This window comes from Natrix helvetica (assembly GCF_964273705.1).
Source record: "Natrix helvetica genome assembly, chromosome: 7".
Classification (NCBI taxonomy): Eukaryota; Metazoa; Chordata; class Lepidosauria; order Squamata; family Natricidae; genus Natrix; species Natrix helvetica.
Window position 1 is genome coordinate 26,921,525 of NC_138558.1, and position 25,916 is coordinate 26,947,440.

Consider the following 25,916-nt stretch of genomic DNA (forward strand, 5'->3'; position numbering starts at 1 on the left):
AAACACTGAGGTATGAAATACTGCTTATGAAAGGCTTACCCCCTTAAAATATCTTGTCAAACAAAAGTTTGCTAAGCATGATTCTTTCAGGAAGTTTCTATTTAGAGATTGGAATAAGGAATAATGGTGCAGCTATGCTAGACATAGCATTTCGAGAAGATTGTTTAAAGAGGTTTTTTTTAATTCCACCTTTATTATTTTTATAAATAACAAGGTGGTAAACCTAATACTTGTTTCTCTTCCTATTTTTCCTGAAACAAAAACCTGTGATGTGAGTTGGGCTAAGAAAGACTGGCTGATCCAGTCAGCTTTCCTGCCCAAGGCAGGACTATAATTCACGATCTCCTAGTGGTGCCTTAACCACTAGTGCAAACTGGTTCCCTAGTCAAAAATCAGAATCAGTCAAGGTTTTGAAATAATTTAAGATGTTCAGTCAAGATTTTAATCAAGGATTAAAACCATACATAAATTTCAGTACAGAATTAAAACATCAACAATCTCACAATCCAAATCCACATTGTCTAAGATTCAAACAATAGCTCCATTTTTTTAAAAAAATAGCTTGCCCAACTAGCTGATCCAAATGCTTGGGGGAAATAAGTAGATCTTCAATTCCTTACAAAAGATTAACAGATTTGGGGCCATCTGGACTTTTGAGATGCTGTTGTATAGAGAAGGTACTGCCTGATTCCTGAGTTCAAAAAGATGTCACTGCTTGATGTAAAGGACCTGAACCATGTTCTCCCTACTTGATCAATTGGGGTGAGCAGACACTCTTGACAGATATAGCGCAACAGTATATTTCATTAGCTACATTTGAAATTCTTTCCTGAGATCATAAAGACTCTTGAGCATCATAGGTGACATATTTGCCCTAATAATCTTCCCTGTCTCTGACCTAATTGAACAGCAGAAGCCTATTGGCTGGAACTCTTCAGAAATGTTTTTTCTGATTTCAAACTACCACATTCTAACTGAAATTCCACCATATACATAAAGGAATAGCCTGCTAACTGAAGGGACCTGGATAAGTGGAAGGAAAATGAAAGTAGACTAAGAGAAAATAAATTTACTATTGTGTGTCACAGGGGTAGGCAGAATAGTTTCTATAATTTTGCAGGTCCTATCTCTGATAAGCTAGATTTCTTAGGGAATATTTGAACCGTGCAATCTTTTTTTTTACTATGATACACAGTCACTAGACTAAGTGCTAATTAAGTGCTCATTAGTAAATGAATATACGGGTTCAGGAGAGTTAGGTAAATACAGTGCTGCGATTTCTGCCCTGTTTTATTATCTGTCAATGGTGTAACAACTAAGCAATTTAAAACCTCCTGGTAACATGAGAAGTACAAACTGAAGCTGCAAAGATTACTCAACAGGTGACCCTGTAATGCTGTTCACTAGTTAGAAGAGCATATCTGTAGCCATGGATACTCTTCTTAATGAAGATTTAGGGTGATCAGAAAGAGTGCAGTGAACTGAACAAAGAAATGGGAAGATGTGAGGTAACATCAATCTATTTATATTGTTTTCATTTATCTCTGTGAGAGATAATTGTCATCTTTCTCTTTTCCAATTTAATACATCTCTTGAAAATATATAGTGATTATCACAGGTGTATATCAGTATGTGCATGTATAGAAATATATTCCACAGGGAAGTTTATGGCCAATGAAGTGTGCAAATAGTGAACTTTGCAGTCCAATTCTGAGTAGTCAAGGTCCACATGATCTACCAGATATTCAGCTGACTAAATTTGTACCAAATCCAAATCCTGCACAGTCCAGACACTGTGTAAACAATTATTTTGGAACTCTTGTACTTGATGTGTAGTAAATAATTTAGGACTAATCTTAATCTGTCTTGTCTTTCTCCAACATTGTAACCATTTTCCTCTTCCATTTGACATTTGAAAGTAACGTAGTCCAGCTGTTCCCTTGCATCTTTCCTCCCGATCAGCTGGGACTCTGGAGGCACAGAATAGATGGGGGCAGGGGCCAGTTAGAGGTGGTATTTGCCAGTTCTCCAAACTACTCAAAATTTCTGCTACCGGTTCTCCAGAACCGGTCAGAACCTGCTGAATACCACCTCTGTCCTTATGTTGGATATTGTGGGTGATTCCTGTTTTTCCGGTTGGTGAGTCTTTCAGTATGCTTAAGATGTTTGGGGAAGCTTTCACTGCTTTTTGTGATGCAGTAATGCCAAGAGGTTGTAGTAGGCTGCGGTTGTCTCAGATATATTCTTAATATATAAGAACATTATCTTTTTCATAGGTTGTATTGTTTGTGGTTGTATTAACCTCTATACCTGAGCACATTTTCATGATAATATGTGTGCGTAGTTGCGCTAGGAGGTGTTGTAGTGGTAGCTTATTTTCTCTCCAGCATTCTGGGATATGACAGTGTGCTTTTTGTTTGTCTGAATAATGTTCTTGTGCAGTTCCTCTTCTCGGACATTGGGTTGTTGCTTAGTATGTTTGCAATTTGCCATTGTTTTCTCTGCTGATAAGGATATCTAGGAAGGATAATAACTTGTTTTCTCTAGTACATCCTCCCTTAGAGTAGGGGTGAAATTCAACAGGTTCTGGAGAACTGGAAGCAGAAATTTTGAGTAGTTCGGAGAACTGGTAGCGGAAATGTTGAGTAGTTCGGAGAACTGGCAAATGCCACCTCTGGCTGGCCCCAGAGTGCAGTGGGAATGGAGATTTTGCAGTATCCTTCCCCTGCCACATCCACCAAGCCACAACCACAGAACCAGTAGTAAAGATAATTTGAATTTCATCACTGCCTTATAGTGTTGTATGTGTCATGTACATTTTGTAGTTGTTCTTTTCTTATAGAATTATATTAATCCATGCATAATGGATTAATGATTGGGATTTTGTGTGTGTGAAAACTATTGCGTCTCAGCTCTGAATGGGATGGGTAATCTCAGGGTTGTTCCTCAGACTTGTCTGTACATTTGTCTATAGAATTGGAAATAAATGTGAGACAAAGACAGTAAATTCCATGAGTATGGGAAATCCAATTTTTGTATGTTCTGTTAACAAAAGAATGGAATCTAGATTCATAGATATGAAAAGTGCTGTAATCAAATGAATTTTGAACCATAAAATGTAACAAAAGAATCCATTGCAGTAACATTATACAGGCAATGTGTACCATACATATAAATTACAGAAACACCCATTTTTTATTATTCAAACAATCATTCATTCCATACTTCATCTATTCACTTTATATATCACTTCCAATCTGAATTATTTCATGCATTTTCTAGTGCACTGTTTTGGCCCTTATTTGCTTTCCATTTATTCAATTAAACAATAATCACAAGATTCCAATTATCAGGCACTGGTGCAGTTGTCACATGTTAAATGTCAACTATTCCATAAGAAACCATAATTATCTTAATCCATTTTTTCTTGAGCACTAACTTGTTTAGCAATCAAATGCTTGCTAAATTCTTGAAACATCATTGTTCCCATACAAATTAAAAAATAATAATTCCAGCATTCTCTTACTTCAGTTCCATCCAAAATAATTCATTACTTTTATGTTAACTCTACTGGAGGCTCTATGTCATTTTATTCATTTAGCTGACACCAAGAGTAATTTTTCTCTATTTTTTTAACCATTCTCAGTACATTCTTTGCCATTATATCTTCTAAATGTATATTATTCAATATCTTTCTCTCACCCTATTTTTACAGCATTCTTTTTTCTAAACTTTACCCTCTTTGCCGTTAGCATTTTACCAAGTGTCCTTTTTCATATTTCCTGTTATCATATGTTTCTTAATATACTGATTATACGTCTCTTCAGATCAGTGGATGACTTCTCCCAGTGACCTCATTAAGATGTTAAAGAGCTATAGGGAAAGAGCCAAGCTCTGTGACATCCCATATGGAAATAGCCACAGATGTGACAGCTCCTTATACTTCTTACTGAAACTGATTATCAAGATAGAAGTGGAAATGGTTGATAGTATCAAAGCCAGTTGAGAAATCTAAGAGAAGCTAAAGGTATGTGCAGTTTACTGTCACACTCAGGATATTGTTATAAAATAACCAATATAAAATACTGTACAGATAGTCCTTGATGTACAACCATAATTGAGCCTGGAATTGGGTTGTAAGTAGTAGTTGTCATTAAGGGATACCCCCATGCGACTGCCTCACTCACTCAATGACCACAATCCAATTTCTTTCTGTTGCTGTTGTTAAATGACTATACAGGTGTGCCTCAAGGGGTGGGAGAGGATTGGGAGGCATAATGCCCATCAGTTGCAGGTTGCAAGGAGGCCTCAGCTGGCTACGCCAACAGCATATGTACCGTATCTCTTCCACCTGTCAGTCCCGAGACTCCTATGCCTTCTGCCTGCTCCACTGAGCCCAGAAGGCCTCCGCTCGCTAGGGCCACTAGGGCAAGATCTCCTCCCTCCCTGGGTCTCCCCTGAAGCGTTGGCTTCTGCTCTGGCTCACCACTTGTGGAAGATCTCTACCAGCTGGGCCCACCAACTTGCTATGGACTGGAAGGCCTCAGCTAACTAAATACAGCAGCATGCAGACCTTCTACTTCTCCACTTCTTAGAGGCCTGGGCCTTCTTCCTTGACCCCATGACTTGGTCCACTTACTTTTCCCTTTCTGTGTAGTGCTGATAGGTGCACCAGCAAGTGCGAGGCTCAGCAATCTTTCTCAAAGCTAGCCAGGAAGAGGAAGTCAGCCACCAGGATTTCTACATACCGATGGGCCAGGTCATTCAAGGCCTTCTGAGTGTGATGGGGCAGAGAGAAGGTCCATGTCTCTTGGGAGTGCTGGGGGAGGGAAGCCAAGAATGGGGCTATCTGGCTGAGACCCACTGTGGTGGGAGTTGTGGAGTCCCACTGTCATAAGAACAGGGATGTGTCAAATGCCTGGATTTTGATCATGTAACCATGGGGGGCATTACAAAGGTCAGAATTTCAGGCAGGAGTCATAGGTCCTTTCATTCAGACCCAACATACCGTGTTTCCCCGAAAATACTGTCCTGAAACTAAGGCCATGCCATATTTTCGCAGTGGGCAAAAATATAAACCCTCCCCCCCCAAAATATGCCCTAGTGAAGGGGTGGGTTTATCCAGAACAGGGGGCAGCCCTTCTCTTCCCTGGTCACCTCAGGGCTTCTTGGCCCCTTAATCGGATCAGCTGGGCCGCTCCATTCACAAAACAGCTGATTCGCGGGTGCCGCTCAGGCCTCTGCCTCCAGCAAACTCTGGTCGCTTTTGCAGCCAATTGCGGCTGCAAAAGAAGCCGGAGGCCAAGCAACACAATCCAAATGCCTCATGCCCTCCTTGCCTAATGGTGACAATCACAGCTGCAATTCCATCCATGGAACAGGAAAAGAAGGCATGGAAATCCATACACCTGGGACATCGGAAGAAGCCCTGCAAGGAGACGCTGCTGCCGAAGTGCAGGAAATCCCCCCCCCCCACCTCCAGATCGTCCTTTCAAAGAGGAGTTTCACCAGGATGAAGGTGACACAAATGCCGCCTTCAGCCACCTCTTCGTCCTGGTGAAACTCCTCTTTGAAAGGACGATCTGCAGGTTGAGGGGGGGAAGATTCCTGCACTTCGGCAGCAGCGTCTCCTTGCAGAGCTTCTTCCGATGTCCCAAGTGTATGGATTTTAATGCCTACAGGAAGTCGCTTCTCACCTACGTATATTCACATTGAAGGCTCGAAATGGGTTTTTTTGCAAATGATATTCCTGCCTCTCCCCCTTTTCTGAAGATCAGCACAGACTGAGAACAGGATAAGAGACGAAATCCCCCCTCCCCATTTTGAAGAGGTTTGAAAACACCACATTCCAAGCCTTCACATTATCCAGGATTGCAGAATTGAAGGCATGTGGGAGGGAGGATTTTGTCTCTTATCCTGTTTTCAGTTTGTGCTGGCCTTCAGAACAGGGGGAGAGGCAGGAATATCCCCCTCCACATTTTCAAGCCGTTCGCAAAAATGTTCCATTTCAAGCCTTTAACATATTCCAGGATTGCAGGATTGAAGGCTCGGAATGAGGCATTTTTGAGAACGGCTTGAAAATGGGGAAGGGAGATTTTCCTTCCTCTTACCCTGTTCTGAAGCTCAGCACAGACTCAGAACAGGATAAGAGGCAAAAATCCCCCCTCCTTTTCCTGGCAATCGTTCTTTCCTTGGGATCTCAGGGCAGACGCACATCCCCCAAAAGCTCTATCTGAAGCCTTCTCTGCGTCTGTACAGAGCTCCCAAGGAAAGGATGGTGTGTATGTGTGTGTGAGAAAGAGATCCCTAACCGCCCCCCCCCCCCAAGGCAGCCACATCCCTCCACTAACCTGCTTTCCTGTTCCATTCTCCACTGCCATGTGCAGGGCAAGAAAAGCAGTTTGTGGGACTTCTTCCAACTTCGCAAGATTTTTTTTTTGCGAGAACTTGGAAGGTATTTTCTGGTGTTTTTTTTTTTTTTTTACCATAGGCACACAGTCTACTTTTCTTGTCCTGCACGTGGAGCAGAGAATGGAGCTGGAAAGCAAGTTAGTGAAGGGATGTGGCTGCCTTGGAAGAGGTGTGTGTGTGTGTGTGTGTGTGTGTTCGTTCGCTCTACCAGGAAAAGCCCCCCCCCTTGCGAGGCCAGAGCAGCCCAGTCAGCTTGTTCCGCGGCCAGCAAGCAGGGCAGGCGAAGGCCAGGATGCAAGGAGAACTTGGGTCATTGTGGCCACAGGCATGCAGAGGGTGGGATGGAGAGGGTGGGGCTAGTGGGTTTGCTGCTTCCTGCACCTGAAAAATAATTAGCCCTCCCCCTCTAATAAGCCCAAGGCCATATTTCGTGGATCAAAAAAATATAAGACCCTGTCTTATTTTCAGGGAAACACGGTAATTTTGAATGGTCGCTGAATAAATGGTCATAAGTCAAGGATTACCTGTTCTTAGTGCTGAAAAATACAGTATGTGTTGCCAACAGACAGGATATCTAATCATACGAACTTAATCATATGTTCTGGTATCACAAAAACTTCATAAAGATTCCCAGAATTTTATAGAAATTTGCCTTTGTTTAACCTTGGTCAAACCAACCAACTTTGAACTTCTTCCTTTTGCTATTAGTAGTCTTTATATTTAATTCATTTGGATGTCATAGGATTTGATATCTCACTTTTTCTTTCCTCTATCTTGAAGACTTTTTGTTGAGGCTTTAGCAAACCTCTTTTGTAAATCAAGTAATGGTCATTATTCTTTTGGGTTGTCATTTCTATTTTTACTATCATCTTATTTTATAATCCACATTTTTCCTGTATTGAAACAGTTTCTGTATATGCTAATATTTCTGCACCAAACAAGATTTGTTTCACCTCTTTATCATATAGATCTTCCATTGTATTCCCTTTTACATCATCTCGCAGTACAATTATTTTAATTTTTCATTCCACACCCCATTTTGGAATTTATCTTAATACTAGAATAAGAATGATAGAAGACAACATCTTATTTGTTTCTTATACCTTTCTTTTTATCAAAACATATTTTAAAAGAGTTTATTTAATTTAACATATACATTTATCTTCATTCTTGCCTAATCCCTAATATATAATTTAACAACTCATTATAATTTTTCAAGATGCATTATTATTACCGAAAATACGACAGGGTCTTATATTTTTTTGACCCACGAAATATGGCCTTGGGCTTATTAAAGGGGAGGGCTTATTATTTTTGGGTTGCCAGGCGGCTGCTCCCTTGCGACTGGGTTCCTGAAGAGCCGGGCACAGCCTCAGGGTCGAATGGCTGTGTTGCGCTGTCATAGCAACAACACAACAGCCATGAGGTGACCAAGCTTGCGAGCAGCCGCCCGGCAACCCCCTTTCCAGCCGGGTACAGCGCCGCTGACCGACCTAGCAGTACCCGGAAGGCACCAAGCAACGTGAGCAACTGTTTGCCGCCCTCAGCCTCCCGAGGCTCGGTGCCTTCGGAATGCTACTAGGTGAGTGAATGGGGCTCTGCATGGCTGGAGAGGGGGGTTGCGCAGCGGCTTTTCCTCTCCCTGCTCGTGCGAAGGGCATCTCCGCTGCTGGTGCCGCCCGCCGCTTGGGTTTTTTTTTTCAAAGCACGGAGGATGGATGCCGCTCTGGAAGTACGCTCTATAGTTGTGGGCTGCAGATTGTACAACCATAGAGCGTACTCCCAGAGCAGCATCCATCCTCCGTGCTTTGAAAAAAAACACCAGGTGGCGGGCAGCGCCAGCAGCGGCGGTGCCCTCTGTGCGAGCAGGGAGCGGAAAAGCCACTGCGCAACCCCCCTCTCCAGCCTTGCAGAGCCCCATTCACTCACCTAGGGGCATTCCGAAGGCACCGAGCCGCAAGAGGCGGAAGGCGGCGAATAGGCGCACGCGTTGCTGGGTGCCTTCCAGGTACTGCTAGGTCAGTCAGCGGCACTGTACCCGGCTGGAAAGGGGGGTTGCCGGGCGGCTGCTCACAAGCTTGGTAACCTCATGGCTACTGCGTTGCTGCTGCAACAGCGCAACACAGCCATTCGACCCTGAGGCTGTGCCCGGCTCTTCAGGAGCCCGCTTGCAAGAGAGCAGCTACCCAGCAACCCCTCCCCCTCTTCAGCTGGGCACAGCGCTGCTGATCGACCTAGCGGTACCCTGAAAGCACCAATCAACACTAGCACCTTTGCTCCTACCTCGTTCCCGCGGCTTGGTGCCTTCGGGATACCGCTAGGTCGGCGAGCGGTGCTCTGCCTGGCCGGAAAGGGGGGTTCTCCAGGGCGCTTATTTTCGGGGGTGGGCTTATATTTTTGCCCACGCGAAAAATGTGGCAAGGCTTTAGTTTCAGGACAGGTTGTATTTTCGGGGAAACACGGTATTTTAACAGTAATTAAAATTACTACAAATAAATAAATAAAAGACAAATGCTAGATTGGGACCCTGCATACTTGAGAATAGTTTGGGAGAGATATTTCATGCATGAGTGCAGTACTTTGCTGTGTTTAAAATAGCTCAATTTCTGTAGTTGGGTGTCTGAATTCTCCCATACTCCCCAGTGCTATTGCATTAAGAGTTACATTAATGTTACCAAGAGGATTCTTTAGAGCAGCAGCATTTTATATATGTTTCAGGCTCCTATTAAAGCATGATGTATGCAACACTATATTACCCTGGGTAATCATGAAAAATATTTATTAGCATTTAAAAGCCACCAAAGCAAATTAAACCAAAGTTATATTACCTGGGGGTACAATTTCTGATAATGGAGTAACAAACCAAGAAATCTATTCTTTATATTTTTATTGGAAGTATCACAAAAACGTATTGTGGAATGTGTGTCAAGAGTAGAATTCTGACATCTAAGTTTTCTGTTCGTCTGTATTAAAATGTTATATATTAACAAGTTTATATTAGGCTGGTTTGATATAAAGGTTCACATATTCCATTAGCTGGTGATTTACCCGTTTTAAATATGTCTTTAGCTATTTCATATAGTAACATCATAGTTTGTGAGGCAGCCGCGCGTCATGCGAGGCCTTCTTCTGGTCTTGGGAGGAAACTGCTGGAAAGCCTTGTGTGGCCAACAGCTATTCCTAAAATGCCAGGCCAAGCATGCTTGATCAACAGTAGGAGCAAGAAGCTGGCCACGGCCAGCTGGGGCAGTAGAGTGCAGGGTGACATAAGGACAGGATGGGGGAGATAGGCAGGTAGGGGTTGCCATCAATATAGACAGGTTGCCAAGCACCTGAATTATGATTGTGTGACTACAGGCGTGCTCCAAAAGTGATAACTTCAATGAGGACCAGGTGTAAATACCAGAGGTTCAGTGTGTTGTAACTTGGAATGGTTGCTGAACAATTTCTGTTTGTCTAGAACTCTGTCCCATCTCTTCTTCATGGTACATTATTTATTAGAGCTACAGTATGCAAATCTTCCAAAAGAGGTGCTTTGCAAAAAGGAGAAGCGCATATGAATCCCTTCTCTGAATAATTAAAACAGTGGCATCTTTTTCCAGGTTCGTGTGACAGTTTCATAAGTTTGTCCTGTCTTTATGTGCATAGTTTGGAAAAAAAATTCAGTACTTTAATGACTGAAAGAAAAGTGTTTTGTATACTATCCCCCACACTGGATTACAGAGTACTACTTAGGAAGCTTTTATACATCATTATGATTTATAGAATGAAGTAAGATCAACTGAGAAGGTAACTAGGAAAAAAATGTTCTGGTCACTCTATCTACCTTTAATGATGATTAAATATTAAGATATCAGCTGGAGAAGGTTACTATGACGTGGAAATAAATAGCATACCTTACTAATATCTGCAGATCTTAATTAAAGATAAATATATTGTGAGCTATTGAACAACTGGCAATATATAAGTAGCTATATATTTCTGGCATATGCCTATATCTTACAATGCTTTCTAGTTTCTCCTTTTTTATATATATATAATATAGCTTAGTGTCTTCCTAGCATGGTTTATTTGGATAATTTTGTTCCTAGGAAAACAAGTTTTTTTGCCATAAAAATCTCATCTAAAGTTATATTCTAAAGCTTTTTTCCCCTTTGATTTTCAGTAACATCAGTTTCATCAGTTTTAGGGTTTAAAACAATTTCCCCAAAACCTGATGCCCTCCAGAAATGTTGGAATACATCTCCAATAAAATAACTTGAATTATGGGAATTGTAACATAACTGAATAGTACTAGGTTGGAAAAGACTGGCTTAAAATATCCAATTGTTACTAAGTAATGGCTTTAAAAATATGTAAATGGCATTTCAGTTGTGTTGAATAACATTTTTGTTTATCATTTCAGCTATGAAGTCTTACATTCCATTTTTCATTCTTCTGTGGAGTGCTGTTGGAATTTCAAAGGCTGCCAAAATAGTTATTGTGCCGCCAATTTTGTTTGAAAGCCATCTATATATTTTCAAGACCCTGGCTTCAGCCTTGAATGAACATGGCCACCAGACTGTTCTGCTTCTGTCTGAGGGCAGAGAAATCCCTCCATCAAGTCATTACAGACTACAGCGATACCCAGGGCTCTTTAATACAACCACCTCAGATGAATTTCTTCAATCCAAAATGAGGAGTATCTTTTCTGGAAGACAAACGGCGTTGGAGCTGTTTGATATTCTGGATCACTATTCCAAGAATTGTGACATGGTTATGGGCAACAAGAAGCTCCTACATGCCCTGAAACAGGAAAAATTTGACCTGCTACTAGTAGATCCTAATGAGATATGTGGATTTGTTCTTGCCCATCTTTTAGGGATTAAATATGCTGTTTTTTCCACTGGCCTTTGGTATCCTGCAGAAGTAGGTGCACCTGCACCATTAGCATATGTCCCTGAATTTAATTCACTTCTCACAGACCATATGAACTTCCTAGAAAGATTTAAGAACACTATTGTTTATCTGGTTTCAAGATTTGGAGTCAATTTTTTGATTCTGCCAAAATATGAAAGGATAATACAGAAGTATAGTGTACAGCCAGCAAGGTCCATGTATGAATTGGTTCATGAATCCAGCCTGTGGATGCTATGTACTGATGTAGCACTGGAGTTTCCAAGACCAACACTACCAAATGTTGTTTACGTGGGAGGAATCTTGACCAAACCAGCCAGTCCTCTACCAGAAGTAAGGTTTGCTAAATTTTATTGTTATGAAAGATTGCACAACTATATGTGAATAGTTTGCATACTTACTTATTCCTAAGATTGGGTTGTTAGCATGCTACTTTATTTTGTTTCTTACACGTTCCTTCTTTCCTCTGTGGTCCTCTTGTAAAAACAGCTCCGGAGAATTTGTGGGAGTACTTTTGATTTGGAAGGAGAGGACATGCAAGACATCAAGAAACTAATGAATAGAATTTTTAAGTTTTAAATTGTCCAACCAGCTGTTTGTCACATTTACACATGAAATCAAAAAACATCTAATTCTAGTGTAGCAGTAGTGGGTTGCAGGTGGGTACACCCCGGTACGGGCATACCTATGCCTGCCCGGAGCACCGGGTACCGTTCTGGTACAGTGCTCCAGAGGCCCCGCCCGCCCGAGCTCCTTAGCTGTATTTGAGCTCTTCGGCGCTTCTGCGCACACGCACAGTGCAAAGCGCCTGCACGATGCTCGGCTGAGCAGCTGGAGTGTCGCGGAGGCATCACAAGAGGTAAGTACGCATGCACGCGCTGTGCGCGTTCATGTGGTGCACCCTGGGCCCTATTGCAACCGTTCCGGTTGCAACGGGATCCAGAACCCACCACTGCAGTGTAGTAATCAACACCAGATAGTACACACTGCTTGATACTTAATAATTGTTATTTCAGTAAGTTTAAAAAGCAGAAGAGCTTCAAGCCAAGTTAGTAAAAATTAATTGATTGGTTTTTATTAAATCTGTGAAAGAGAAGTTTAAGATTGCCTAAATATATGCTATATCTATTTGTGATGAAGACAAATAATTTGTCTTAAAATAGTGCAGTAAGTTTTAATTTGAATGATAAGTCACAAGGATTTGTTTGCTTTCTTTTGGACCTGAGTGTTTTTGTGTGATTCAATAAAAGATCTTATATTTTTTAAATATTGTATGAGTCACATAAAACATTGAAACATTGTTTGCAGTTGTATTAGTGTATGCTTTTTAAATAACAATTTTACTGTACTTTTTTAAAAGTACAGTAACATTTTAGTCAAAAGGTGCAAACAAGCATTTTTCTTAATCATCTTTTAGCGATAAATAGTTACATAACATAAAAACTAGTTTTTAATAAACTCCAGAAAATTCTGACGATTATATCAGTGCAGTCTTGCTCTTTAGCAGTTATCCATCATACATTTCTTGCCGTTTTTTTTAAAAAACTGTCCCTGTTTTCTGCATTTAACCCACTTGCAAACATTTTCTCTTTCATCCCTCGTGAATAGCAGCTGGCGATGTGCTCGGTCTTCATTGTTCAGGTGCTGAATGGGGAAAGAGAAATAAATACCTCAATCCCCCCTACTTTGGCAGCGTTACTGAACGTTCTGATATTTCTTTTTTCATTCCAAAAGTGGTGAGGGGTCCAAATTATAATAAGTAAATATGGGAATCTTAAACTAAAGAAAACTATCACAATTTAAATAAATTAAATTCTGCTTTTAAATCTAGTAATGTGGAGCATATGAATATAAGGGGAAACAGTTTGGAAAAATTAAAAAATGCAAACTGCATTGAATTGATGTTTCAGTGTAAATTAGTACATATTTAAAGATTATACATTTTCTAAATTTAAAGGTCAATATTTTTTCAGCTTTTCAGTTATATTTTTTAAATGTCTTTCTTTCTTTAAAACTGACAGAGGATTATGAGAGAATGATTGCAAAAATAAACCCAAAGTGTTCAAAATCAGAGGGATTTAGACTCTGCAAATTGAGCTAAAGGATTCATGTGGCTTGCAGATCACCTATGTTTTGTTTAATAATAAAACAACTAACTCTAAACTACAGTATTTTCAGTAAGGTTTATGCATACTTGTAATAGTTGACTTATTTTACTAAGCTGACTTTAAACCTATGGAACCAGGGGAAGCAGGACTTTGTCAAATTAAATTTGTCAGAATATTCTTTTTTGCTAACTTTTTGTGAAAATGAATTTTATGAGATGATTCTCCCACATCCTGGTCAGGTCTGAATTTGGGAAAAGTCTAATATTAATTTCAAATCTAGTATAAGGGGATCTGCCATGTATTAGTTTCTTTTTATCATTACAAGTTATTAATATGGATGAATATATAAAAGCATTTTAAAAATCACCGAAAAGCCAGCCCTGATTGAATCACATAGGTGTGTGTGTCTGTGTGTGTGTGCTATCATATAATCCATGGGTAATGTTCTTAGCCAGGGAAGTTGAATCACAAATGAGGCCTGTAAATATACAGAATTATTCATATTCCTGCATGTCTTAGAAACACCTTCCCGCTCCAAGGGAACATAGTTATGATAGCCATTTCCTTCAGCCCTAATGAGTCTGTTGGGCAATTCCAAAATATTGACATTTCAGCATATAACAAATTTCATGAGTCAAGCAAGACTTGAGTAAAAATGGAGAATAAAATTGTAAAGGCTCTATATTTGCCTGCCTGCGATGTGTACTTATCCTCCTTACTGAGCATACTGTGCTTCTGGGGAAAAAAACCTGTTTATTAAGGAGATATTTTCTTTCCTTTTCCTTGTTTTCTTTGCATAAAACCCAGGTTTTTAAAAAGTGACATTTGTAAGATGCTGTTTTCTTCAGCACCAAACTGGAAGTGATAGAAATCACTACCTTGCTATAGAAAAAAAATAGGTTAAGTCTGTTTACATTTTTACAGAAAGTTAACAATGAAATTATATATTTACACAAAATCCTTCTGTGAAGATCTTACTCAAGCAACAAATGGTTTGAGTAAAGTTCAGTGATGACGCTTTGTTACTAGGGCCGTAAAAATTACTGGACACGTGGATTGCTACCATTTGTCAAATGAACTCAGGAGACTGCCAATGCCTTTCTGTCAGTGGAAATTTTCCAAACTGGGACTCAGATAATATTGAGCTTCAGATAGCCATCCAGCAGCCCTGTTCCAGGTGGCCAAATCCCTCCTGGATAAAGAGGAGCCAGTGGATCTCTTAAATGAGGCTCTGAGGAAAAATTAACAGCATTTGCTAGGCAGACCCAATTTTGGTAAGAGGCAGTTTTCCTGTACACCGCTTGGAGAGTCCAAGCAATGGGTTAATTCAGTCTGCTTGCCCTTAGGACTGAGGAACTATTTTTCCTTAAGCCACACCTCCTCCTGGTGTGCTCAATCCCCCAGAATTCTTCCTCAGTCAGCCCGTTTGGACGTATTTAGTTAGAGCTCTGAGCTAAATTGATCCTTTTTTTGGCTTGGACTCTCTAATTGCGTTTAAAGTTTTTTCTCTAATATTCCCCAACCTCGTGAGACGTTTCTCTCTTCAATTCTGCGACTTTCTTCAGTAGAATCTGCACTTGAAGGCCAGGAGGTAAGCTGGAAGGTGGTGGGGGGTGCCCCTCAGCCGATCCTCTTGGGACGGCTTCGGAGGCCTGCCGCTTGTCGTTTAAAACGGCGCGGCTGCAGCGGCGAGGTTCCTAAGTCCCCAGGCCCCTCGTTTGTTATTTTCGTCGAAGTTTTTTCGCTCCCCGGCCTGCTAGAGGACCTCTGCCGCAGGGAGGAGTGGGCGATCGTCGCCATTGCGAGGCGCGTTCGCCCCTCGCTCTCCCTTAGCCCCACGCTGTTGCGGCGGCCATTTTTAGGCGCGAAAATAGCGCGCCCAGCCATGGCCGCCATTTTGCATCAGCCTCGTTGTCAGGAGGCCGCTGGAGGTGGCAGGGCCTAGCAAGGGTTTCTCGGGCTAGGATCGCCACCTTCGCCATTTGTCTATTTTTGCGAGCGGCGCTGGTTCCTGTGCCATTCCAACGGTCATCATACCGGCTCAGGGAGGAGGCCTTAAGTAAGCGCAGGCCTAAAGATTTTTTCTATAGTCATTCTCCTCCCTGCTTCTCCTGCGGAGCCTTGCACCTCGGTGCAGGCCCCAATCCTACCCCTGGGCCTCCGACTGGTGTGAAACATGGGATGATTTCATAGTATTGATTCGATTAATTGTATATATGGCAATTTTAACGATCATTTCGTTTGTTTCCCATTACAGCACCCAGTCTATATCTATCCTTCTGCCTTATCATAGCCTTGCTCCATCTTGTGTGGTCATTGACTATGGACCTGCCCAGTCCTCCCGATTCCCAAGACGCTAGGCCGAGCCTCTCGCAGGCCCCTAGCAAGGGTTCCTCCTCTTCGGGGAGTGGGGGTGCGGGCAAGAGTGGTGGGGGTAGCTCTGGGAAACAGCGTTCCAGAACCCCTTCGGTAGCTGAGGCCAAGGATGCTGAAAGGCGCCAGCGGGCCCTTGACAAGCAATTCGAGAAGGCCAGACGCCAGGCAGACAGGGTGCAGTCCCTTTCAGGAGCCCCTCCCTCCCGGGAAGATCTCCAGTCGGTCCTCGCCGAGGAGGTGGAATCCCAGGACCTATCCCCTAATAGGTCATTTGCAGAGCCGGCTTCCCCGGTCCCTTCTTGGGCCTGTGAACAGGTTCCTCCCCCTGGGGATGCTAGCATAGACGATATGCAGGGTGAGGCTTCACCCCCCCTAGAAGAGGGCTTGGATCCCGATTCTGACTCTGAGGAGTTATCGCCCCGCATGCAGGAGCTAATGGCCCGCGCCATTGCCAAGGGCATCACGGAGGCCATGAAATTTAAAAGCCCTACCGCAGCGGCCCCTAGGGGTCCCAAACCCGATCAGGCAGCTCCGCCCCCAAGCAAGCGTGCTCGCCATCCTTCCCTGGAATCCTCGGTGGTCAGCGAGGCCTCTGCCATTGAGGACCCTGACCCGGAGGTGCTAGGCCTCTCGGACGACGAGGACCTTCCCCCCGAAGCGCCCGCCTTTGCGGGTCTCTTCAAGCCCAGCCTTTTTAAATCGGTCCTTCACAAGGTCAAGGCTGCCACCAGGGTGGGGATCAAGCCCAAGCCGACCGCGCCGGCGGATGATGCCCCTCCGGCTAATCCCAATGCGGTCATGTTTGATGTGCCAGCGCCCCAGCAAGAGCTGGTTCCGGTCCCGGGGCTGTTCCTCGACTTAATCCAGCGCCAGTGGGCTCAGCCAGCCACGCAATCCTCTCCCAGTGGGGTAGATAGGAAGCTTTATACTATGGAGCCAGTGTTGGAGGACCTTCTGGCCCTTCTCACTGTCGACCCGCCCATCGCTGCGCTCACTTCCAACTCCTCGCTACCGGCCGACCTCCTGGAAGGCCTTAAGGCGGAGGACAAGAAGGCGGAAAAGGCGTGCCACAAGACCCATCTGGCGGCTGCCTGGGCCATCAGGGCCTCTTCTTCCGCTTCCTTTTTTAATAGGGCCTCTGTGATCTGGCTGCGCGAGCTCCTAAACAAGCTCCCGGCGGGAGACATCCGTCTCCACCAGGACGTGTCAAAAATAATCGCGGCCTCCCAGTATGCCGCTGACGCGTCCCTCAATGCCACCAAATTTGCCTCCAGGGCCCTCGGTTCTAACATAACTTCCCGTCGACTGATCTGGCTCCGACATTGGCAAGCGGACCAGAAAAACAAATGGAAACTGGCTTCCGCCCCCTTTAAGGGGTCCAAATTGTTTGGCGAGTCCCTGGATCCTCTCCTCATTGAGTCCAAGGACAAGAGGAAGATCCTACCTTCTCTAAATAAAAAGCAGGAACGTAAGGCCGCTCCCTACTCTAGGAGGCAGTCCTTTCGTGCCTCCGAGCCTTCCACCTCTGCCTCTTCCTTCTCTCCCTCTAATAGGTCCTTCGGCCAGCAGGGCGACAGGTCCCAAGACAGAGCGCCTTTTCGGGACAGAGGCAGGCAGCAGTTCGGCTTCCGCAAGTATAACCGCGGTGGGGCCTCCAACAGGCCGTTCCGTAAGTCAAAGTGACTGCCAGGGCTTGGCGCCCATCGGGGGTCGCCTCCAGCTGTTCGCCTCCCATTGGGCCCAGAACACCGAGGATGCTTGGGTTCTGCAGACAGTCAGGGAAGGCCTCTCCCTGGAATTCCTGTCCCTTCCCCCTCGGACCTTCATCCGGTGCCCTGTCCCGTCCTGCCCCCAAAAGAGGCAGCGTATGGACCAGGAAGTCCGTCATCTCCTAGACATCAGGGCCGTGGAACCAGTTCCCCAAGGCGAAGAGGGGAAGGGGTTTTACTCCATCCTCTTCCTGGTACCAAAGAACTCGGGGGGGTGGAGAGCCATCTTGGACCTCAAGAACCTCAACAGGCATATCGCCTACCGGAGGTTCAAGATGCAGTCTCTGCAGTCCATTCTGGCGGGGATTCGACAGGGAGATCTTCTCACATCTATAGATCTCAAAGAGGCATACCTCCACATCCCCATCCGTCCTCAGCACAGGAAGTTCCTGCGCTTCTATTATGCGGGTCGCCACTTCCAGTACAAAGCTCTTCCATTCGGCCTCTCGTCCGCTCCTCGGACGTTTACCAAAGTGCTGGCGGTAGTGGCGGCTCAGCTAAGACGCAGGCCCATAAGGCTCCAGTGCTACCTGGACGACATCCTGATCCAGTCGTCGTCCAGGCAGCAGGCCCTTCGGGATCTCCAAACCACTATGAGATCCCTCAGAAATCACGGCTTCTCTCTAAACATAGAGAAGAGCCATCTCACTCCAACCAACAGACTTGTACACCTGGGGGCGGTGATAGATACCAACTTGTGCAGGGTTTTCCTTTCCCGAGACAGGTTGACCGGTCTAAGGTCCATGACCCACAAGGTGTTGAGCTTGAGGCAGGCTCCAGTGGTCCTTCTGTCGCAGCTGCTGGGAAAAATGATCTCCTGCATTTCCATCGTGCCGTGGGCCCGCCTGCATTCCAGGTCTCTTCAGTGGCTGCTGCTGCCGCACCAGAGGGCATCCAGGAGCAACTCTACCAGGCCGATTCGAGTTCCCCCGGACGTGAAGAGGTCTCTCCGCTGGTGGGTGTCTCCGGCCATCCTCAAGGGCCACCTATTCAAGGAACCCGAGAGGTTGATCATCACCACAGACGCCAGCCTCTCCGGCTGGGGAGCCCACATGGGGTCCCTGGTTGTTCAGGGCAAGTGGTCCCAAGTGGAATCCAGCTACAGCATCAACCTGCTGGAACTGAGAGCTGCTCGCCTGGCCCTGCGCCATTTCAGCCGGTCCATCCATCGTCAACATGTGCTTCTGATGACGGACAATGTGGCCACCAAGGCCCACATCAACCGCCAGGGCGGCACCAGATCCAGAGCACTGATGAGAGAGGCGGAGTCCCTGGGACGCTGGGCGGAGCGCCATCTGGAATCCCTTCGCTCCGACCATATCTCCGGAGTGGACAACACACAGGCCGACTGGCTGAGCAGGACGACCATAGATCCTGCGGAGTGGAAACTGGACCCTCGCCTGTTCCACCAGATGTCCGACAGATTCGGGACTCCGGCCGTAGACCTGTTTGCGTCCAGGGACAACAAGCAGCTCGACCGCTTCTACTCCCGGTTCTTCACCCCGGGGGCGGAGGGGACAGACGCACTGCGTTGCAAGTGGCCCCGCGAGCTACTGTATGCCTTCCCTCCCCTGCCTCTCCTTCCTCAATTCATCTCCAAAGTCATCGCAGAGGGAGCAGAGGTCCTTCTCGTGGCCCCGCATTGGCCCCGCAGGTCGTGGTTTGCCGACCTTGTCCACCTGTCGGTGTCTCCTCCGTGGCGCATTCCTCCGGACCAGATCTCCCTCAGCCAGGGGGCCGTGATTCACCCAGAGCCCCAGTGGCTCCAGTTGGCCGTCTGGCACTTGAGGGGGACCAACTAAAAGACCAGGGCCTGTCGGAGGAGGTAGTGAACACCATTCAGGCGGCTAGACGCCCTTCAACCACTAGGATTTATGATGCGTCCTGGGCCGCCTTCGCCAAGTGGTGTGAGGAGCTGCTCATCGAGCCGACGACCGCGCCTGTTCCCAGAGTGCTTGACTTCCTTCAAGCGGGACTCAACAAGGGCCTGGCCCCGAACACCCTTCGACGCCAAGTGGCGGCTTTGTCTACTGTCTGGTCGGGCGACCACCTTTTGCCTCTCAGCAAAATCCCGAAGGTGCGTCTTTTCCTCAAGGGCGCTTCTAACCTTCGCCCTCCCACCGTTCATCGCTATCCTACTTGGCAGCTGTCCGTGGTCCTGCGGGCCCTCTCTGGCCCTCCATTCGAGCCTTTACGCACTACTTCTCTTCGATTCCTGACGCTGAAGACGGCCTTCTTGATTGCCATCACGTCAGCTCGCCGGATTTCGGAGCTGGCGGCTCTCTCTGTTCGCCAGGATCTGTGCGTCATCCACCCTGACAGGGTCATTTTGAGGCTGGACCCGACCTTTACCCCCAAAGTAAACTCATGGTTCCATAGAGCGCAAGACATTGTGTTGCCAAATTTTTGTCCTCATCCGTCGCATCCCAGAGAGCGATCCTGGCACAATCTTGATGTCAGGAGGGCCCTGAAGGTCTACATCGCTCGTACTGCGGAATTCAGGAAGTCAGAGGCTCTTTTCCTCTCTTTCCAGCCCGGTTCCCTAGGGAAGAAGGTCACTTCCTCCACAATTGGCAGGTGGCTTCGCGCTTGCATTGCGACTGCCTATGAAAGTCAATCCAAGGCCGTTCCGCGCGGCATCACTGCACACTCCACACGAAGTGCTGCTACTTCAGCGGCCTGGGCCACCCAGGCCTCGATCCTGGACATCTGCAGGGCCGCTACGTGGTCCTCTCCTTCTCCATTTGTGCAACACTATAAACTGGACATTTTCGCCTCGGCTGAGGCGTCTTTCGGCAGGCGTGTGCTCCAGGCGGTTGTGTCAGAGACCGAATCCCGGGAGCCTTCTTCTGCCCACCCAGATGGACAATAACTTTGGTATGTCCCATTGCTTGGACTCTCCAAGCGGTGTACAGGAAAATGACCATTGGCTTACCTGAAGAGTCCTTTTCTGTACACCGCGGGAGAGTCCAACCCACCCTGGCTCTCAAGGCCGGGATTCGGGTTCCTCGTGTCAACAGTACATCATCTTGGACGCTTCGCTCCGTCCGCACGAACTGACTCCTTCTAAGAATTCTGGGGGATTGAGCACACCAGGAGGAGGTGTGGCTTAAGGAAAAATAGTTCCTCAGTCCTAAGGGCAAGCAGACTGAATTAACCCATTGCTTGGACTCTCCCGCGGTGTACAGAAAAGGACCCTTCAGGTAAGCCAATGGTCAATCCCTCCAGAGGCAAATTTACCTCTGTGACAACCCTCATAGTTTCTGTGGGTGGTTATTTATTATACTGTGTAGTAATTAGTAAAACTGTAGTAATGTCATGAAGAAATACTGCTTTTTCAGAATATAGGGAAAACAAAGAAAACACAGAACCAAAGAGAAATTTCCTGGCAGAACAATCAGTGGAACGACTTGTTTCAGAAGTTGTGGGTGCTCCAACTCTGGAGGTTTTTAAGAGATTGGACAATCATTTGTCTGAAATGGAATGGGGTTTCCTGCTTGAGCAGGGAGTTGGACTAGAAGACCTCGAAGGTCCATTCCAATTCTGTTATTCTGTTGTTATTGTTATTATTATTATTAAAGTTTACTTATGAAGCATACTTTATTTGGGGGCTTGAGCAGGGTTATAAACTTTATTAAGAAAATGATGAAAAAATGCTGACATGCTTCCATCATACTCCCAATAGTCCCAAAGAATTTTTTTAATCTTAGAGGAAAAAAGAGAGGAATCACTCGGCCTCCTTAGATTTATCTTACATTTTGCTTTGCCATCTCAGTAGTGCAGAACAAATGAAAAGATTGGATTTGGGAGGGGTGGGGTTGGATGAAATGAGATGAGATGGTGGGAGATCGGGCTTGAAAAATGAATGGCAAATGTTTTGTTTGCAAGCCAATTCATTACATTTGTCTGTCTGTCTATCTCTCTGTGGTGTATGTATTAGCACACCATTTTGCTGCATTAATGGGAATAATAAGCATAGTGCTTCAGAATCAAAAATGATACCAAATAATGCAAGTTTGAGAACCTATGTGGTCTAAACTACAAATACCAGCATTCTTTGCTGTTAGCTGTCCTGGTTAAGAGTTAAATTTCACTATGTCCCAGTGTGAGATTTCCATGGAAACAGAAAATGAAAAATCCTTTTGTAATAATGTAATATTTCCAAATCTTGTAGCAGAAGCATCAATGAGCCACAAGAATTTTCAGAGGATATCTTAGCGAATTAATATATAATTAGTCCAGGAGATGTGATGATGGATTTTAATAAAAGTTTGATTTGATCTAAATTCTCAATTTGATTTTAGACTTTATTTTTATAATTTATGTATTTATGTGAAGATTGAACCAGAATCACTTCATATAAAAATATACCTCTACAAATAAATACTCAGGGCTTCATTGCAAGTATCTTTTTCCATAAATGATTTGTCACAAAAATATTAGTAAATAGTCACTGATGCTTCTGCATCTCTGATTCCAAGAGCTGAACAGAGAGCGTTTTGGACGTTGAAGCTCAGTTATGTTTGTATTTGCGTGTGTTGTTTATCTGAAACAAAGCTCAGTATTAGGCACCACTGGTTACTGCCAGCTGGGACCTCACACTATATAGTCACAGCTGTGCATTTAGCATTTATGCCTGCAAAGAATAGCTAATTACAAAAAACCCTAAGAGGACAAAGAACACTCAGTAGCATAAGTACAATACCATATCTGTCTTGTAATCATGTATTTTAAAATACTAAAATGGTTAAAACTCTGAGCAGCATCTAATAGGAGAGACAACTTCAGTTAAACACGTTCACCCACTTGGTCCTTTTACTTCTAGAATATAATTTTATATAAGTTTTGATTTAATTTATGTTACTTATTTATTTTTAGGAATACAGAGTCTGCCCTTTTCAGAATAAAGTTTTCAACAAGCAGACTATATTCATTTCAATTAAACCTTGTAGTGGTATTTTATTTTTTTCAAAAAACTATAGTGACGTTCATAGTCCTTTTAACATAGATTTTTCTTTTAAAAAGACTACAAATTATGGGTGACACCTAGTTTTTCATAGTTCTTATATCAGTATTTTATTGGTGGAATATATTCTAGGCAGTGTTTCTCAACCTGGACAACTTTAAAGATGGGTGGACTTCAACACTCAGAATTCTCAGCCAGATATTCAAACAATTTTATAATTTTATTGTATGAACCATATTATATTACTTGTCATTTTCTTATATTAATGTTCTGCATAGGGTTTAATAGAGGTTTTGACATTGAAGATATTCAAGTATCTTTTATCACTAATAAATATGGCAGAACATAACTATCACATTTGTAAATTATTTGTTATCTATCCAATTCTTTCTTTTTTTCTTTTTTAATCCTTTATTATTTTTATAAATAATTAAAGGCTGTGAATATACTTAATATTCCTTTGTTCTACTCCCCCCCCCCCCAACAATAATAACTGTGATGTGAGTTTCGCTGAGAAGTGTGACTGGTCCATTTGATGCCTAAGGCAGGACAAGAATTCACCAACTCCTGTTTTCTAACCTGATGCATTAACCACTTCATTCAATTATTCATTCACCATTTTATATATTTATGAGTCCCAGGTCATTAGAACAAAGCAAATTATAGGAATTTCTGGCAATTCCACCCATGAATCATGAGAAAATTGAGCATTAAAATGGTTCTGGTCAGGATGAGTCTGCTCCATGCCATTGCAAGATTCCACAGTTACAGCAATAGGCATATCAATGCAGAATCACCATGATACAAATCTCAATATTGCCCTCTAGAGACTTGCTAGATTTGATGGTAGAAAACTTTATTCATCTAGAGCAAGAGTGTCATGGCGGCGTCACATGACATATCGGGACTTTTTTCCCTTCCTTAAAATGGGTGTGGGCGTGGCCATCTTGTGATGCATCCGGTGCATGGGCCAGGAGTTTGACAGCCTTGATCTATAGTTTTATCTCTGAGTGGTGAATTACTTAACTTGCCATGTAACATATCAACATGAGAAAATAGTATCCTGCCTTAATTGCCTGCCAGATGATCCGAGGGGAATAAACAAAAGTTGTTAAGTTTAGTCACCCTGCATTCAGTCTTGGATGTCCTGGCTGGAGATTAATTATTCTTACTAATTTTGTAATTGGGTCCTATGATGACAGCTACCAGAATGTCTTTGCAAGTTTAGGAACTGTAGTTCTGTAACTGAGGGGGAGGAGGTGTCTGTTTTTCACACTTTCCACAAGTATCTTATCTTTCTGAACTGGTGGTACATTCTTTCTCAGACTTGCTGTTTTTTATTTTGACTATAGTTGTATATAATGTTGAGGTGGGAAGCCCGCAGTTAGAGCATACATATACAAATCCAGTGGAGAAACAATAGTAATAACTGGAACTGTTTACAATATTCAGGCTGCTGCATGTTTTCAGTCAATCATTCAAATTGTGAAGTTTCTCTTTGATGGTTCTCTAATAGTGGTGTGAATAAACCAGCGGGGTGGCGTGAAATTGCCCTCTTTACTCAACCTCTATCTGAGGCTGTGGGATTGGTGTGTGTGGCCTGGCATCTCTTCCTTATATCTTACAGAGAAAGACAGTGTGCTGGCATATGTTCCTAGCTGCATGAATTAATTACAGTAATTGGTTCTTGATAGATGATGGGATTCAAGAAATAAATATTTAGCAATCCATGGCAACCCTGGCTGTGTTCAATATTTCAGTGGATGGGAGCATGGTCTAAATTCATTTGCAGATACCAGTGTCTCTAGTTATGTTGCAGCTTGATTGCCAAGCTGGTCAAAAAAGTATTTAAGATGATACCGTGATCTCATCACTCACTGCTAGGTTTGCTGAACTTAAAAGTATCCAAATATAGCTTTGTATCATGAACATTCATATTTCACTTTGGTAAGGCATTTCTGTCGTCTCCCATGATCAAGCTAAAGGCATGAACTAAGACCATTCAGTACTTTCTCCATGAAAATGATTATACTACTAATAATTTATTAAACATGTATGCAGCCCAAGATAAATTATAATAAAACAATAAAAAATAAATATAAAAGATACCCAGCATGACAAAACTCCATATCTTACTTTCACTTTCTCTGGAGAAAGAGCCAGTTCTTCACAATTCTTCTAAACAACAGCGAAATGATGTCATTTGGTTCTTGGGGAAACCTCATTCAAGAGTGCAGGTGCTACTACCAATAATGCCTGCATCTGGTTTCTCAATAGATGACCATTGTTTAATTGAAGGAACCGGGAGCATGCTCGCCATGCAGGATTAATCAGCCAAGCAGATGTTGCAAGAAACAGATGGACCAACAAATAACCTGGTTATCTACCTTGTAAATCTTCGTAGGTAACAACCAGCACCTTAAATCACACCAGAAACAAAGTGCCAAAGCAAAGGTTTTTTTTCCCCTGATGACAAGCGCTATTATATGCATCCCATTGGACAACATGGGTGGTTGTCTGCCCTTTAGTCTTCAAATAGTTTCTGCTTTTCTGATAGGTAGGTAGGTAGGTAGCTAGCAAGGGTGGGTTCCGCCCCGCACTACTGCCGGTTGGTTTTGTGCACACATGCTGTGCGCATGCAATAGAAATTGTTCTGCGCATGCATAGAACTGAAAAACAAGATGGTGACGGCAGCGACCGGGGAACCAGTTCGGGGGCATGGCAAGCTTGGGTCACTGCCGGTTCCAGTGACCCAGGCCACCAAACCACTATCGGTTCAACCGAACCGGTAGGAACCCACCACTGGTAGGTAGAGAGAAGGAGGGGGAGAGAGAAAGAAAGAGAGAGAGAGAGAGAGAGAATCACTTGTTGTATTTTAATTTTCGGTGTCCTTTGAGCACTTATCCACCTTGATTGATTGGTGTTAGTCTCTTAGTGGTGTTCACATCAGCTTGACAGAACAGTAGATTATGTTTATTGATAACCTTAATTTGCATTTAGTTCTCCTTTGTCATAGTGCTTTTTTATTATTAAGGTAGTCTTGAGTCTCTGTGCAGGACAAATTCTACCTAATTTCTTCCTAATTTTTGAGGAAGTCTAGGTAGACAAATTAAGTAGACAAATTCTACCTAATTTCTTCCTAATTTCTTCCATAAACCCTCTATAACTCAGGTGAAATATGTTAGATCTGCTGTTTATTCTGGAAAGATGGGATTCCCTAAACCTGTGATGGCGAACCTATGGCACGCGTGCCACAAGTGGCACGCGGAGCCATTTGTCAGGGCACGCGAGGCGCTGCCCTGTCAGCTGGCCAGCATGCATGCGCGCGCTGGCCAGCTGAGTTCACCTTTTTAAAAGCTATTTTTCGCCTTCCCCAGGCTCCAGAGGATT

General features: G+C 44.0%; 1 protein-coding gene across 5 annotated transcripts in view; it reads left to right on the forward strand.

Annotated features, from left to right (window-relative positions):
- The window catches only part of UGT8 (UDP glycosyltransferase 8), a 59,302-nt gene that overhangs the window by 24,225 nt on the left and 9,161 nt on the right, over window positions 1-25,916 (forward strand). For all 5 annotated transcript variants that reach the window (XM_081960238.1, XM_081960237.1, XM_081960240.1 and 2 more), the window contains exon 2: window positions 10,817-11,640. In XM_081960238.1, coding sequence (XP_081816364.1) covers window positions 10,819-11,640 — 822 coding nt within the window. In that variant the 5' untranslated portion in view covers window positions 10,817-10,818. The remainder of the gene's footprint in view (window positions 1-10,816; window positions 11,641-25,916) is intronic.